Raw genomic sequence first — 18,186 nt, 5'->3', positions numbered from 1 at the left:
TATCCACCCCCAGACACCCCGCATACACATGAGCACAATTTAACCTTTGTTGTTTCTTTACCACTCTGCTCAAACAGTACATGGGAACAACAGAGCAAATGTACAGGAACCATAAGCAGATCATTCCGTTGATCTAAAACTGACCTGCTATCGAGACATTCTTACCCCAAATATCCCTTGCTTCCTCGATAATGAATTGCCACTCCAGGTCCAGAAAAATATATGAGATTTGCCACATGTTATTATGGTATTTGCATCAGTTGGATGGAATTCTACAGCAAGAACAACTTCATTTGTAGTCTGCAATAATAACAGAAATAATGTTTATTCAGGTGGGACATCAACTACTGGAAACAGACACAAAATACCGAGTTTCAGAACAGAGACAGGAGGAACTAAACAGCTCATTGTATGCTTGAAAGAATCGGTTAAGTGTTCTGTGCTAAATCAACTGTCTGAATGACCACACATAACATTGTATCTATTGATATTTTACATTCATAACAGATCTTTATAAAACTTCAGTAGAAAAGTCAGGGTTTTACATTCACTTTTTAAATCACAGAAACTTCTACCCTCTGGAATAGCTCAGATTTCTGCAATGGGAAGTGAATGATGTATAAGAGATACTTATTTATAAAAGATACTTGCTTAGTCTTTACACAGACTGGTTTTCTCTTCTGGATAACAAAGGCATGCCAGAGGCAAGTGGGACAATGGTAACATAGAAGGATTATATCCATCATTCTCTTCTGAGATTCCATAAAAAGTCCTTTCAGTTCTTTCCTCGTCACAATGAGAAGCCTGCATATCTCAAAACTCAGAAACATTGAGTCCTACCTTTGTATTTTTACTGGCTGCACATACTGTTACTGAATTACTAACACATCAGTGAGTGTTTCACCCTTTACCAACAGACTTTACAAACATACAAACTGAGTATCTAACTTCTAATGTATGTTCAACCAAATTATCTTTGAAGACAGCCTCCTGGAGGCAATGGCTCTACAAAACACCTAAAGTAATGCATCAGTGCATTTACTTCTATGGCATTTAAGCCCATGTTTTAGTGGAGTATACATAAAAGTGCTGCTGAATCAGCACGTGTGGGAGCACCCTTTCCCAACTCACCATTTTTTGGGCCGCTTTAGAAAACAACCTTCATTTTTTGTTGATGGCCATATTAATTGAATTCTGCTTCTCACACACAGTTTCCTCCATGTGAGCAGATCTGCTATATCCACAAATCAGATAGAAACTAAGGACTGAAAAATTTAATGGAGTTCAGCTGAGAAAAAGCTTCTGTTCTGCACCTGAGCCGAAGGGATGAAACTCTGCTCACACAGAAGGTGCTTAAGATACTGCAAGATCAATCCTAAAAGTGAGTAAGAGCAAGCTGACCCTGCCCAATTGTTTTGATCCAACCTGAAACACCAAGGAACTCCCTGGAGAGTAAAAAAAGTCAAACCAATGTCAATAAAATAGGAAATATAACTAGTATGGGTCAAAGAAAATGGGTCAAATCAACATGATTCTGTTATGTGAAATTGCAAGTTTGTGATCATATAGAGATATACGCTTGTAGAGTATTCTGCTTGCTGAAACATGATTAAATACTTAGTTCGACATCGAAGTACTGTCTCCTTGCTTGGTATTGTATAAAAAAAAGCAAGATGTCTCAAAATATGGACTTCGATAGAAATTTATTATTGGATAGGGTGTTTCCAGTGGAATCAACTTTACCTGAACACTGAGCACACCAGTATGAGCATTTTTCCTGATCAGAAATTGAGAAGGTTAGAAAAGAAACAGGAAAGCAGAGAGAACTGCAACCTGCAGAAGTACCAGTAGCCTTCAAATAAGAAGAGACACATGTACCAGGAATCACTGCATGGAACTCGATTCAGACAAAAATGAGATTAAGGAATGTCTGTAAGTATTTAGTTTTTTTTAAAGCACCAACTACAGCCTGAGCCATCACTGCAGCTTCTGAAAGTTCCCAGCATTCAGTGATTTTTAAATCAAGAAAATATTACAGAATGGATTTGAATTGCCTCTTAGGGGTAAGTAAAATGCAATTTACAAGTGCTCCAATACTTAAAACTTTTCCAATCTACAAGTTAAGAACACATTTCTTCTGCGCCCTTACACAAAGCCGCAGTATTCCACAGTTGCCACTTCCAAGCAAGACCAAATGTGTGTCTCACAAACTGTTGTATATATACACTTTATATATATAATATATATATATCTAAATAAAACCACTTTTATTTCAGGATAATAATTTGTGCAAGAATTACCTTGATTTCTGCTATTTTTGATTTCCTCTGCCAATCCCACACAGTGAGCATGTGCTCATTAGAGTCATCGATTACACACAGATGAGTACCAGAATCCTAGGGGTGAAAGACAAACAACGAAGTGTTGACAAAGCCCTACCATACTGTTTAGAGACTGGGCAGGCCAGTAGCATTTAAAAACCCATAAAGGTACAAATACAAATTAAGCAAGTCCTTTTAAAGTAACCGTAAGCTTGATATATACGGTATAAAGGTAACACTCTCTGGACAAAATGATGCTGACAGAATGCTCTGAACCACTGCCCTGCCCAGCCTGTAGCTGTGCCTGGGATTGCCCCATAAGGTATACATAAACTTCACTAACACACTTATAATCTCCAAACAGATCATCTGGACAACCTCGTAGACACACTCCAGAGATTTCCTTCCCGTTTACAAGGGACTGGATCAAGTACCCCAGCGAGTAACCGCGGCCATCTTACCGCTTTGGAAAAATCCAAACACCCCACTCCACGCTCAAAGGTGCCGAGGCCGATAACCTGCAGTGTCACCAGGCTCACCGAGTCCCATACCCTAACATGGGGCTGCAGAGGCTGTGTGAAAGAGCAATGGGACAGTCAGCGTCATCAACAGTGGAAGCATCATCTGCAGGTGTCACGTTTTGTCAAGCAGATGCTACCTGAGTTACAAACTGCAGACCGAAATGCAGGATGAGCTGTGCCAATGATGCTGCTGAGCAGTATCTTGAAGGTCAAAATGTGAGAGTCAAGACAAACTTGCTCCCTGTGTCTGGGCTACAGGCATGGCAGCAGTGCTGCTGAGGCAGGAAATTAAGCATGGTAGCATCCGGTAGTTGTGAAAGCAAATCTCTGCCCAATTTTAAGTCATTGAACAAATAATGGAAGAGTCACCTTGCATTTCAGACCCCAGCCCTACCAATCTTATGCAACAACTGATAATAACGATCAAACCTTCAGGTTTATATATAAGGTAGGAAAAAAATAAACCAAAATAAACATAAACCCTGGTGCACCGAGTACCCTGACCATCACCAAGCAGTGAATGAACATGTCCATGCTTGTGTTTCATACAGATCCCAAACTAGCTTAGCTTCAGAAACGTGAAACAATCACAAATGAAGTGGGAATTAAGTTGGCTTAAGGACAGCATTCACCATAGAAAGTGACAATAAATCATCCCACTGATGGAAAACAAACCAACCAGCCCTAAGAAGAGAGTCAGTGGAAATCATAACAGCTATACAAACCCCCTGCATTCATTTCTTACAAAATCTAAGAAATCAAGTTGAACATCTGAATAAGGGTTATATTTAACGTGCTTCTGCCCCTCATAGGATCTGTTGTCTTTTGGTTCCCCGCCCCCTTTTTTCCCCTCTGTCTGTAACTTCATGAAGATTATCCAATTATTCCAGTTGTGACAGAGTTTGCCAAGACCCAGAAATAAGAGCATTTAAATGCACTTGCTCTCCAATGGACAAGTTTGCAGGAAGGCTTGACACACCTTCCATGAATTCTCAGTTGGTTTCCTCTTCCATGAAGCCTTAAGAGTGACCCACAGAACTGGGGACTTGTTCTCCTCTGGGATAAGACTTATTGAAAGAAACGTGACATAAGTCATATGGCCTTAGAAATCAATTACAAGCGTCACGTTTGCTTGCAAATTAAAATTGAGTTTCCTGTGTCACAGGTAAAGGACTTTCTGAGCTTGTGCTCTTTTTGAGGTATGGTTGAGTGCTTAGTTGTAACTGTCCTTTGCTAGACATATAGGCTGTCACCTTAGAAACAGCAACATAGCTCAGGAAGTGCAGTGCATAAACTCAACTGCAAACAGAAGGTGATAAGGAGATTATAAAAACCAAAACACGCTTTTTCCTGATGTTCAAAACAAGATACTACTGCTCAACAGCTCTATTACTTACCCTTCCATCTTTATCCACTCCAGCTAACTGTCCTGTTGCAATTCTAATTTTGTCTGGATGAACTGCAAGACTAAGACAGACAGAAATATGACTTGCTTTTGCTGTCAGAGGTCTTCAAAACTGAGAGGTTTTTTGTAAAGTTTTCTTTCTCAACAGAAGCCCATGAAGACACTTAATGATCCTAAAGCCCACTTTCAATGAGATAGGTTTTCATCAGGCTATTTAATTACACACTGTATGGATCAGGCTCTTGTGATGGTTGCTGGCACACAACCAGGAGTGCCAGAAGAGCCACCTCCACATGTGCTCTGACACATCTAAGGTGTGCACAATACTGGGAGACCACTTGTAACAAGATATACATTGACTCATGATGAACTTCCTACATCTAGTTCTGTTTCACATTTATAAGCACTACAGCATAGTTTATGCCTAAACCTACAGACAGCATGAACCTGGGAAAAAAAGAGCTGAAAAGGTGGCTGAGGGCTTGTGCACCCAGGAGTGAGGAATTACTGCCACTTGCGATGACTTACAGATGCAGTTGTACTAACTGAGTTCTCCCGTGTGGTGCACTACAAATGTAAGTGAAAAAATCTGCTTTTGCTTACTACATTTTGCTTTGGAACTGATGTGAAAAACCTGATTTCACAATACACATCCTCTTAGTCCTAGCGATTTTCTGAATGACCTTCTTATGAGCTTTCTCTATAAAATTACAAAGGTGAAGAAAGCCATTGAAATAGGAATGGGGAGCAGGAAAAAGCCTGAAGAGGTCAGAATGCTGGACACCAAAACCATTTACAAGTCAGACTAGCTTTCTGAATGGAAGTGCAGAACACAAGACTTGCAGCATCCCTCCCACAGGAAGTAATTGCAGTCATCAAAGCACAGCCAAGAGAAGAGGTTTAGATGGCAACTCCTCTCCACTGAGGTACATAGGGAGCTTATATTCACCAGTGCATTATGTGCTCTGCTCTTCAGACTAAATGAAGTCAACAACTGCCCCCACAATATCATCGCCTTCAATTTCCCTGCTTCTCTGTCTTGTTTTACAAATGCCTTTGTCATTTCCCAGACACTCTTTATACTTGGATGGGGCAGCTATTAAAAAAGGAGAAAATTAATGCTCAGTTTTCCCTTTGGTTTTCTCATCTTTAAGACTACACCTTTGTCATACTGCTGGTAAATCACTGCTTTGGAATTAGGCTGACAACTGTTCATTTCTGGGATATCTATTTAGAATAATTTAACTCAAAGGTCTTTTCTCTAATCTAGCACTCCTACGTTGTCCTGTAATCCTGCTGGTTTACATTCAAGCCAGAAATCCTAAGCTAGCATGGACTGCTCTAGCACCATTCATTTGTGCAGTGTTTACTACAGTGAAATCTACTGGGACTGATGGAACAGAAAATAACTACAATTATGATGACACTGAGCTCATACAGACAGTAGGAGAGAATAAAACCAATACATTTCTGCATTATTACACACTTACTTACATGCAAATGTTCTATACTAACCATTTAACACAGTCTGTGTGACCCAAGTAGTGTCGCTGAGTTCTCTCCTCGTAGTTAAATAGTACCACCGCTGATGCTATGAAATACACGATTTCTCCGGTAGGGAGGAGGTAAACGTTGGCTCGACAGTCTCTTCCACGATACCCATATCTAGACATGTATTTTTTTTCAAGTCAAGGTTTTCATAATCACTGTATAGCAGGAAAATAAAACCAAAACCAAGCCACAGCTTTCCCCTCAAAGGCCTCCCTGGGAGCTCTCATACCACCAAATGCGTTTTATGTTTTCCCTCTGGAACTCCAGCACAAATTTCAGGAACACAGTGTTAAAAACCAAACCCAACCCCATATAACTGGAGTTCAGGAAACCAAATCCCTTAAAAAGTGATGCTCAGTGATGTAAGAAGTAAAATATATAAGGCATGCTGAAGTAGAACAAATACAGTGTTGGCATTGTATGGTAACCTTCATGTGACATTTCATTAGGTAACAGCAGGACTCATTGTTCTGGTTTAACACTTCTTACAGCAAGAGAGCTGTGCATCTTCACCCTGAGCACCAGAGTATTCCTTTCCTTTGGCCTCTTAAAAGAAGTGCATGAAAATTCCCAGTGTCCTTCAGACAAAGGCAAGCTTCTGCCCAGCGGCTGCCAAGTTCAGGCAGCATTTCTTTACACTGTTACAGGGTGTTTTTAAAGCAAACAAAACTCAAAAGGCACCAACACAGTGAAAAATGTTCTAGTTCAATCTACCAAAACTATATAAAAGGGATGACTGTGGTAGGAAACCTGCTGCTAATGACATTCAGAGGTTTTACACAGAGAACCAGCCTTGGTTAGCACTGATCAAAAGTTATTACAAGTCATTATTTCTTTGAAAACAGGAGAATTTTCTTCATCTAGACTGTTGATGTGGCTGGCTGACTGTACTTCAGTTCCCAGGGTCACCAGCTACAACTAACTTTATAGCTCAAGATTTTAACAGTTGCTCTGTAGCCTCAAAAAAGACCATTTTCCTGTTATGGCCTGCACTTCAGAGAACTCTCCACTTCCATGTCAAGTAATACACCAGCAACAGCAAGGAAAATATAGGAAATATATTAAGCAACTTAAGCTAAAGGATTCCAGCCTGAGTTCCTCACCAAGCAGGTAAGTAAAAGGAAGTCAGAGGCCCACACAGAGAAAGCAGGATGGATGAAGCTGGCCCTTTCCCATACATAAAAGCAGTCCCGTTTGGGAGTATCTCAACTGTCATTATCTAAGCTGATAGCTGGACCTCTTGTTTTTCTTGGGAAAGGTCTACCAAAAATACTACCACAGCCCTTCCTGTGCACCCCACAGCCCCCAAATATCCCACCACACTACCTTTCCTCTTCTGCAGTCCCACTGAGCCACAAGTCTGCTATACCACAGGAATACGTGCAAAATTAAACACATGCTGTAAGTAAACAACAGTTCAAAGGGGGACGCTGCATTCAGTTGTCAATTAAATCTCTGCAGAGTATGGAAAACCAAACAGATTTCTACCTTGCTGTCTTCTGTTTGGTTCAGAACACAATGGCTCCTCTGAAGCAGAGGTTATTCCCTTGCTCAGCAACTGGTATCGAGAGGAATGCTGATACAACACAATGCTGCAGGCAAGAAAAAAGAAAGGATGCCTCTGTTTCTCCTCCATCATTGTTTCCATTCCAACTAAATTTTCCTCTTTCTTCTTCTTTCAACACCGATGGAACAAAAAGAAACTCCAGAATGGCCTTTTATTAAAAACCAAACCAAGCAGATCACTGAACTTCCAAAAACAATGGGCTGCAAACTAGTGAACATCTTTTGTCCATCCAGAAGCATGAAGAATACTATCCTAAATCCCTTCTCAGAGGAGAAAGGCAGATCTCGTTAAACTCCTGTATACAATAGGGACTGTATTGATAAGGATTTAGAAAGACTGACATCTCTGAACATCCATCCTAGAAAAGTATTAGTGATTTATGCAAACATGCCTTTCCACAGCAGAAGTCCCCCATGCAAAGCTAAGGCTAAAAAACACCCACCACTAAGCTCTGGCATCCATGAGACTGCAAAAAATAGGTTACATGTTCTCAGTCCACTCCTTTCCTTTCCCCTGCTACATAACAAATGCCAAAGAGTGGCTGCATTTTCTAGGAGCATGTTTTTAGTAGTGTGTAAAGGAACAACCTGCTTTGTGGGAGCAAGTTTTTGCTTTCTTCATTCTCCAACCCAGCCTAGCTTGAGAGAAAACAAGAGGGCTTCCTGCTCCACAGCAGTTCTTTCCTTCCCCACACACTCAGAATGAAGCAGCAGATGTGTTAATACACTAACTGTTAATACAGTAACTCTCCAGAAATAGGGGTGACACAACTCTGATGTTTAATTTCCACTAAATTTCAGTGTTCATAGAATCCCAGACTGGTTTGGGTTGGAAGGGACTTTAAAGCTCATCCAGTTCCAACCCCCTGCCACGGGCAGGGACACCTTCCACTAGAGCAGGTTGCTCCAAGCCCCTGTGTCCAACCTGGCCTTGAACACTGCCAGGGATGGGGCAGCCACAGCTTCTCTGGGCACCCTGTGCCAGTGTCCCACCACCCTCACAGGGAAGAGCTTCTGCCTTAGATCTAACCTGAACTTCCCCTGTTTCAGTTTCAATGAGACTGATGTTTCAACCAGGCAAATTCAGAGATAGTGGTCTTCATATTGTGAATGTTCCTCACCAATTACAAGGACTGTTTTGTCACATTTGATAAGCTTAACAGCTTTTAGGTTTGGGTTTTTTGGTTTTAATTGGCAAAGAATAGCCATGGCTCACAAGAAAAGTGATCTGCTGTACCCCAGAATTCAGTAGTGTATCTACCACTGGCTTCAATTCTTCTTAGATAGATGAGCCACCAGTGCTAAAAACAACCTTATAAAGCAGAGTGAGAAATACCCTCCAGAAGCTGAGCATACTTTGGGAGAAAAAGTCTATAAAGTCACTGTCTGTCAACAGCAGCACTGGCTGTGACCTCTGTAGGTGTGAAATAAGCCTATTTTGCCATTCCTAGGAATGCCAGACATACTTTAACCAGTTCTGAAATGCAGTAAGAAAGATTACAAAGCAGGGATACCCAAACTAAATTATTCAATCTAAATGAAATCACTCAGAAATCAGACACAGTCAAGAGTTCAGACTGCCCCATGAGCTACTTTACCTTGCTAAGCAGCTTAGGTACTTCTTCAACTGACAGTAATCTGCGAGGCAGACAAAAGCTAAGTGTGCTGTTGAATCTACAGTACTATCAAGCAGTTGATACCTGTACCTGCAGGACACAGCTCATCTAAAAAGGACATCCCCTTCCCAGCCCAATCAACCAAGCCAAAACCAACCCAACCAATCAAACAAAACCAACCAACCAAGCAAAACCCAAACCCAAAACACCAAAAACCCACACTCCAAGAACCCTTCTGTTCTTGCCTTGTTCATAGTTGATCAACATGTTCCAAAACACTGACATTGAAGGGAAACCCAAATATAGTATTAAAGGTGTGCAAAACAGAACTTACAGACTGAACAATTCAACACTCAATTTACCTTTCAAATGGAAACCACTCACATTAATATATATTCAGTGAGTATACTGACATTACTATATATTCAGTGAATCACTGTCCCCATACCTTGTTAATAAGGTGGAGAGGTTCCAGTTTGCCAACGTATTTGGAAGTTACAGCAGATTTCTTCCTGTGCTAACCCTGTGCATGCAGTACAAGATCTGATGCTGCTGTACCTTCCTGCCTCCAAAACTGAAAAGCAATTTTGTGCAACTTCAGGGAGATCAATATTAAACACTCCTAAATTTTACTGCCTTTTCGCCATTGTTTTCTTCAGCATCATACCCAAAAGATACCCTACACTCATAAATATACTGGTCTGATTTAGGATGCTATTTCCTTAAATAGATTCCAAAAGCATATGAACAGTCTACTTAGAATAGATTTATTTCACTTTAATTAGCCCTCAGCAGAAAACTGGTTTAATAAGTGTGTCCACACTGGGATTTGCACCTACTTAACTGCGGGTGTGATTTCATGATCGGTTTTCATCAGTCCAAACTGCTCACTGCTGGTAAAAAAGTATGCCAGTATGCCAGTTCTAGCTCTTGTATGTTTGTGGAGCAAAGCAAATCTATGGGTTGATTCTGCTGAAAATTAACTGCAAAACAAGATTCCATTTCACCAGATCAGTGATTGATCCAACCCACCCTCAGTCACATGAACGCCAGCATCAGCACCCAAGAGCTGTGACAGGAGGTAAGATGGCACAGTAGGAATAAGAGCTCCATATTCCTTCCAGTCAGATTTTTAATCCAAATCTTTCCTCATTTATGGGCTAAGCTTCCACAGCCTCACTGAAAAGTACAGAGGACATGAGCTCCACAGCTGCTCTTTAGAACCAAGTACCCAACATTATTTTTCAAACATCCATTAGTTAATAAAAGCAGGAAAAATAATAGAGGAATCTTCTTTCCTAAAGTGAGTAACAGGGGGCGGCTTAAAATACCTGTATGCCTTAGCGAGTAACGGGTGTGCTGAGAGGCACGGGCAGCCTCTGTCTGTACACATCCTGGAATATGACAGCGTATCATTAACATTCCTAAAAATCTTCCTGCCTTCAGCAACATCAGAGGGATCAAACTTGAGATTATTCCATGAACTCAAGTGCTGCTTAGACATGTTATTTTATTGAAGTACTGAGAAACTTACACAACCATATCTTACTGGAATAATGTGCAGAGATGGGGGTGGTCAGGAAGACCCAAATGTGTGCAAAAGCACACCTCTTTAATGAACTTAACGTCTCGTCTACTAAGCCTGGAGAATTGTCACTAACCACACACCAACTCCATTCTTCAAATGATAAATTTATTTAATGTGTTTAATGTAAACTAGTCTCCAAGACATTAACCCCTTCACTTTGGAGCTGAAACACAGAAGCCGTGCAAAGGATGGTTGCTTCTGCAATCCTCACTCCATAGGTAAGGACAATGAGAAATTCAAGATCTTCCATAGCTCTAAAACCCCCTCAAAAAGAATAGATATTGAAAACAAGTTCTTGAAAGCAAAGCCTCCATTAATATAGCAGAGGGGGACATTTCTGAAACTCTGTAACTCTCCAAAGACACTTTCTTTCACACTAAAACTTAACTGCAACTAGTTTAAACAGCAAAACAAAGTATGGCTTTCCTGTGCCTACCTATTTTGCAGCTTAAACTCATTTCAATTGCAGCTACAAACCATTTCAATTGTTGTATTACATTGAACTCTTCTTCCCCGCTCTTAAGTAATTTTTACCTCTAAACACAAGACCAGATTCTAAAAGGGGAGGGGAGGAAGACAAGACAAAAAGGGACCAGCAAGTAGTTCCTGATGTCAAGGATACACCCACTCCAGTTTTAACTTCTCAGGAGGCAGCTCTGTCCTAATATCATCATAGTTTTCTACATCTGAAGGAATGAACATTGTGATTGGTCGACCTCGCATGAACATCTTGATATATTCTCCCTCTGTAGGAACAAAGAAGCGGATTAATCATGTGGCAAGTTTATACAAGAAGTAAGCATGAAAGGTATAAGCACAGAGATGCAAATAACACTTGTGATGGAACAACTGCTTTTGAAAGGCGAGCCTGGGAAAGGACCCATTTTCTTTTGCAAAGAAAGCAACCCAGAACACTGAACACTCACGCACACATGCACAGGAAGCGTTAGTTGGGTTTGAGATAGAACAGACTCAGCATGTAACGTTTTAGACATGCAAATTCAATTGTAAAGGCAAATCTCAAATTCATCTGAAATGGAATAAGTAGTCACAGAATCACAGGATAATGTCCTTCAGGTTGAAGGGGGCCTCAGGAAGTCTCTAAGTCCAACCTCTGGCTCAAAGCAGCCTCAGCCATGAGGTCACACGAGGGTTGCTCAGGGTTTTGCATAGTCCAGCCTGGAAAACCTCCAATGATGGAGATGACACAACCTCTCTTGGCACCTGCCAGTACCCCCAGGGCCTTTCCTGCAGAGCAGCCCCTCTGTCTTCAGCCTGCATCCCTGCAGGGGCAATTCCTTCCTTGGCATTTGTCCCTGCTTAATTCTGTGAGGTTCCTGCAGGCCCATTCCTCCAGCCTGCCCAGATACCCCTGGTTGGCAGCTCTGCCCTCCAGCATATGAGCTGCTGTTATCTGCACACTTGAGTGTGCACTGTGCTGCCTGCTCCATGCCATTGCTGAAGATGTTAAAACAGTTCAGGGCCAGGACAGACCCCTGCAGACCCCACTTGTACCTAACGGCCACCAGGTAGAGCATGATCCTCTCAACATGCCAACCATCAAACTGTTTCCTTTACGCACCTAGCCATACCATAGCAGCCAAGCTGAGAGACAATGATACTGCAGGAGAAAGTGCCCAAAGCTTTGCTGAAGGAGTATCATCTGGAGTTATGTACTATCACAAAGTAATTATTAATTATTAATTCACTGAAATCATTCACTGCATGCTACTGCATCTTGCATCATATCCTTAACAATGGAAAGAAGCAACAGCTCCTTATAAAGACTCCAACACTGTTATATATATTCTAACACTGTCATTATAACACTTTCTATAGCTGTGACAAAATACATACATCTCTCTGCTGGGGCACCTGAGCACTTCACAAGCCTTTGGAAGTTCCTTTCGAAGGAACATGAGATTATTTTCCACTAGAATAAACTAATTACAGAGTAGCAGAGTGGCTTGGACAAACACACCAGCTAGTTGTTGGAAGGTAAATCATGTGGATTTAAGGAATATATGATCACAACTGGTGTATTAGGTGCCATACAGGACTCTCCACACTATGACAATAAACATTTTCTAACTTTAGAAGACCAGAAAAGCTCTCGGAGACTTTTAAAGGCCTTTATGCCCTACCCACCCAGCAAAACCAGCACTAAGCTTAAACCAGGCCTCAAACCCACCAGGATTAATGCCAGCCTCTAATGCTGCTGACACAGGAGGTTCATTTTGAAAGGCACTGATGACCAAGACCCCAGTGTTTAACTGACTGCTGCAACTTTTTATCAGTCTTCAACTTCTTTCATAATGAATATCCACTGTTAAAGTAACCAACAGCACAAACACAAAGTAATATCCTATTCTGCTTTGAATCTGGAACTCCAATGTTTTCTATGAGTAGGAATCGGAAAAATCACAGCAGACAGGGAACTCAAAGAGTTTCAAACCAAAATGTAAACAGTTGAGTAGAACTGGAGTAGAATAGCACCTGTGAAGCAGCAATACAGCATTAAGACACATTTGATGCAAACAATACTGAGCCATAAAATTCAATTACTTTTGTATTTCTCCCAAAAGACAAACATGAGACAGACTTCCCTGTAAATATATGGTATCTCCTCAGTATTTGTTCCTTTGATACTGGACTTAAATGGCTCATCTATCATTGTATTAATCTTCTAAATAAGGAAAAACCTTTATGCATATGTCAATTAGAGGAGATGGAAACAGTCATCCCACTGCTTTTTAAGAACAAATACAATTCCTTTTAGTGAGAACGCTGGGAGTCCATACACTGACAATAGTGGAAAACTTGCCTCAGATCAAGTATCAAAGAACAAAGAAAATCACTTCCCAGTAGCTAATTTTGAGGGTTTTTTTACCAAAGGTGCATTGCTTCACTGCATGCTAAAGATTGGTCTTGTCACTAGTTTGACACCAATGTGTAGATAATTACTACAAACTGGTAACATGTCTCATTTTCAATAGTATGTATTTTACAGAGATAAAACAACACTGGCCAAACCCAAGAGTAAAGTATTAATAATGACCTTCCTATTAAAATCTGGCACTTACACTCTTATAAACCAAAGCACAGTGCAGCCTGAGGGTATTTAGTAAAGACCATTCTTTTGTGCAAGTCAAATCCTTGATTTAACACTGAGCTTGGCACATCTGGTTCCACAAGATCAGTGCAAACTGATACCACAAAGTTAGGATTCAATTTCTCAGCACTGCTTAGAACAGTGGAGACAAGCTACAACTGAAATCCCTATGGATGGAGGCACCCGCCGGACTCTGCAGATGAGAGAGATGCAGAGTCCAAGGGGAATTCAGTCAGGTCTTTGGCCAGAAGAGATGAGGCTCTCCTGGAGCTCAAGGGAAAAGATTCTCCGCAGGGCATTCAGATACAAATTAGCCCTTGGAACTTCCCCTGTTTTCTTTGCTTTTATTAGCTAGCTGCATGTTATTGAAGATTACCTTTGAAGATACACATTTAACACACTTGTTAGAGAGACACAGGCTAGGCATAACTTGATTAAGCCTCTCCTTACAGAAGAGGAAGGATTAAAAGAGAAGAGAAAACCTACTGAAAGATTTTTGTCTGACTCTAAATTTCCTTTCATCACATGAACCTGTAGGGCAGATATAATATTAATGTAAAAGTCTTTTGAAATACTAGAGAGGATGGCAGCATATCAACAAAACCATTCTCAAACAGCAACTAATTGCCTGAAGCCAAAGTCTTGTATTTGTAAGTTAAGAAAAACAGTGATTTAACTCTTTCAGAGTATACTGGCTCTACTGAATGCTCAAAAGCATGAGACTCTCTGTTTCCTTCCTGCGTTTCCTGGACGTCAGTGTTCAAGGCCACGTTGGATGGACCTTGGTCCATCCTCACACACGGTCTAGTGTGAGGCATCCCTGCCCATGGCACGGGGTTGGGACTGGATGATCTTAGGGTCCTTTCCAACCCAAACCATTCTGTGATTCTATGATTCTCACTATTTCCAGGTACAAAGCAGTATGTCAAGATGTTTTTTTCCCCTCACTTCATCTTTTAGAAGAAAAGAGCCTTGGTCATCTCATAACACATATGTTGGTAAGGGGGTATAGAGGAGATAAGGACAGGAGAGTGTGTGTGTGAGGAAATGACAAAGGAAAATCCTCAACAATACTGGTATCTACCAGCCTGAAAACAGTAGGTACAAAAGTAGAACTTCTCTACCCCATATAAAAAGATGCTCAGCCCCCACTAGCCACTGTGCAGGAGTACTGGGGGGAGGCAGGGGAAGAGAAGGGCAGAAGGGCATACCTGAAAGGACTTCAGCACTTGCTAAGTTAATCTGCAGCTGTAGGCGTCCTATAAATCCTTTCCAAAATGAATCAAACCAACCTGAAAACACAGTTCAAGCTCTCAAGACGGCACACCCAGGCCCTGTGGATTATCCACACCACATAAGAAGGAATAGCTCAGGCCCGGGGATGCTACAAAAGGCAGCATCAAGTGGATGCAGCACTATGGCTTCAGGGGCCGGCTCTTCACCAGGAGCAGCTGTAACTGCTTTTCTGCAGCTTTCAGCTCAGATTCACAGCTCTTGCCAAGCTCTGCTTGGCTCCACAATAATGCACCTTTGGAGCTTCAACAGCTTCTTTGCACAAGTGCCAGGGGATGCAGAACCAGCACTTCCAAGTTTGGAGCACTCCCAGGATTGGCTCAGGCTTATTTGCCTCACATGGGAGCCCTCTGGCTGTTTTGGACCCAAGCAAACTCCATGCAGGTCTCAGCTCTCAGTGGGATCCTCAGAGGTCTGGGGTAATTATTAAATCAGCTCCAAAGATGCAGAAACACTTCATCTTACTACGCCTTGGCCACAGTCAGCTGAAGGGACATAAAACATTGCTAAGGAAGCGTGACACAAAGACAGAGCCCATTGACTTGGCGAGGGCCCACCTACAGATGGATCTGAGCACTGATCAGTTACCAGGCTCTGCAACTCCATGTCATGGAGGAACATCACAGCTGAGCCCAGCCTGACAGATGCACACATGGCCCCCAGTGAAACTCTGGTTTCTATTGGGGTACTGCAGCACTCACTTTGGGCAACAGAGACTGGGCTACTGTTGAGATACATACAAACACACTCTGCTGCTTTCAGACTATCATCCAAACACCTCCTTCTCCTAATAGCTAGGAACCTCTCCAATTCCAGGCAACAATAAAGCATGGCCAAATTGTCTATTCTTTGTGCATGTGACAGCATGGCTGTTAACTTCAGCAAACCTCTGCCCATTTGCAGCCTGAAAATGCATCGGGTGAGCATGAGAAAAGCAATCATGCCCTTCCTCCTCCCGGCCTTCAGTCTGCAAAAAGAAAACCATCCAGCTAGTTAACTCTCTTTTTGCATGGTAAGGTTCCCGTCTGTCGCCACCCCACCACAAAATTCACCTTTTATGGTTGTGGGTGGCTCTAACTGCACAGTGTTACAGAGAACCTACCAGGGTTTTGATTCATTAATGTTTTCCATACGGCTGTATATCTCCATTAGAATTCCTTCTGATACATCCTGGGATTGCACTGTGTTTTGAAAGTGAGTGAATGGTTCAATCTTTGTGTGATTAACTAGCATGTTAGAGCCCTTTTCCTCACCATTTAATTCTGGTAGACAACCTGTTTATAGCTCAAACACTGCTAGTATCTCCTGCATGTGTGATCTTTCACTTTGAATGATTTAATTTTGGCTTATACTACTCCAGGCCCCAGGAACATCTCGGGTTTACTGTGTTAAAACCTCAGCTCCCACTGCACCAGTTGGGTCTCTCAGCTTCATGTTATCAGTGAAATTTCATCAGTGCTCCTACTTTCCTGTGTTAAGTTCACTAGTGTAAACATGAGGCCAAATAGGTCCCAAGAGGCTGGAGGCAGATGTTAGCAACCGGAGTATTTACTGTGGGTTCTTGGAAAGTTTATGGTCTGCTAGAGAAGAATAAAGATGTTAGTAAAACAAGGTGCTACCACTGAGAGGGAGCCCTAGAAGCCCGTCTGATCTACAAGGAACCAAGTGCACCATCTTCACTGACAGTCACTGTAAGCCAGCATACTTACCTTGCACGGAAGGAAACTTGCTCAAGCAACACCAAGAGGCCAGGACTAAAACTCAGGGCAAACGAAAATTTGTAGACAAACAGTAAATAATGGCAAAGCCTCCATCAAAAGGAGATTCCCATTAAAATAAATAAGCTTTTAATCGGGCCTCATACAAGGGAAAAAATAAACAACCCACAAAACCAGAAAAAGCATCACAAAGGCATCAGTAAAATTTACCTTCAAACAATGCATCAATGCACGATAATTCACCCTTGGAAGATAGTTTCAAACCCAGCCATTCAGGGAAAGCAAGCTGGAAGGTAGGACCAGTGAAAACCACTGCAGGTGATAACAGACAGCAAAGCTATGGCAATATCAAACCATCTGAAAGGGTGAAATTAGTGCTTCCATGAAGGCAGCACAGAAAGACTCATGCAATGACACTTAAGCCATTTATTACTTTCTGTGAATCAGGTTCTTAGGGGAATATGGAAGGTTTCCAGATGAAAATAACAAAAACAATAGGAACTGAAAGGAGGAAAAAAAAAGATCAAAGAAGTCTTCGTAGATGAACTCACAATGATGAACTACAGAAAAGAGCAAAGCAGGAGACATGAAAGCTACTGTTCAGATCCTTCAGGAATGTGAAGACAGGACATAACAAAACCAAAATCCTCCTGGTTTCCAAAAAGTCATGCCTCCAAATGAAATTGACAAGGAAGACACAGCAGTTTCCAGCAGGATGTGAGAAGCCTCACCCTACTGATTTCTTCAGGACGGAATACTACGAGAATGTATTTTATATCACACTATTCCTCATTATTTAGACAGACCCTGAGATCTGTGTTGTAATTAACTGCTCTTTAGCTAGCAAGTGTACGCATGGGCGGTCTAATGAGCATACAGTAGATTACACACATATACAAACACTCTCTCAGAGTAGATAATAGTGAATAAATATCCAAATTATCTGTTTTCTACATAGTTAAATGTTAAATTCTTAAGGCATCATTACAATAATCTTCTATTGCAAATTATTAGTGACTGTTTTTCAATAGGACTCCCTCATTTAGTTTGAAAGAGCAACATGGACTGATGCACCAAGCCCTCGGCTCAGTTCTACTTGTGTTTAGCATCTGAATCTTACCCTTAAAGTGATCTACAAGCAACTGAAAAACCTCTAAAGACTCCAGCTAGCTTGGCCAAGCAGAACTCTCTACCAATATACAATAAACTACCACATCCAGAGTACATTTATTAATCTGTCTCCACCTTCTAGTTGCTTGACCAGTGAAGTTATGCTTTTTAATATTACAAATAGCTTCTTTCCCACAAGCTTTTGCTTTCAGGCCTGTGTCCAAGAACTCTGTAGGACCACGAACCTGAAGGACAACGGCTTAGATGCCTGTTTCTAATTTAAACAAGTGCTAGCAGCAGAGATGAACGCAACCAAATTCAGCCACCATGCCCAGACCATTACATTTTAAGTTACAGTGGAATGAAAATACAGCTGTAGGTCTGC

General features: G+C 41.5%; 1 protein-coding gene across 8 annotated transcripts in view; it reads right to left on the bottom strand.

Annotated features, from left to right (window-relative positions):
- The window catches only part of EML4 (EMAP like 4), a 149,574-nt gene that overhangs the window by 27,226 nt on the left and 104,162 nt on the right, over positions 1-18,186 (bottom strand). For all 8 annotated transcript variants that reach the window (XM_030499321.1, XM_030499324.1, XM_030499319.1 and 5 more), the window contains 6 exons: positions 11,191-11,314; positions 5,763-5,912; positions 4,240-4,309; positions 2,783-2,893; positions 2,301-2,396; positions 166-300 (listed from right to left, as the gene is read on the bottom strand). In XM_030499321.1, coding sequence (XP_030355181.1) covers positions 166-300; positions 2,301-2,396; positions 2,783-2,893; positions 4,240-4,309; positions 5,763-5,912; positions 11,191-11,314 — 686 coding nt within the window. The remainder of the gene's footprint in view (positions 1-165; positions 301-2,300; positions 2,397-2,782; positions 2,894-4,239; positions 4,310-5,762; positions 5,913-11,190; positions 11,315-18,186) is intronic.

Source organism: Strigops habroptila, chromosome 10 (assembly GCF_004027225.2).
Source record: "Strigops habroptila isolate Jane chromosome 10, bStrHab1.2.pri, whole genome shotgun sequence".
In the NCBI taxonomy this organism is placed as follows: Eukaryota; Metazoa; Chordata; class Aves; order Psittaciformes; family Psittacidae; genus Strigops; species Strigops habroptila.
The sequence above is the reverse complement of the archived record's forward strand: the minus strand, read 5'-3'. Positions and strand labels throughout refer to the sequence as shown.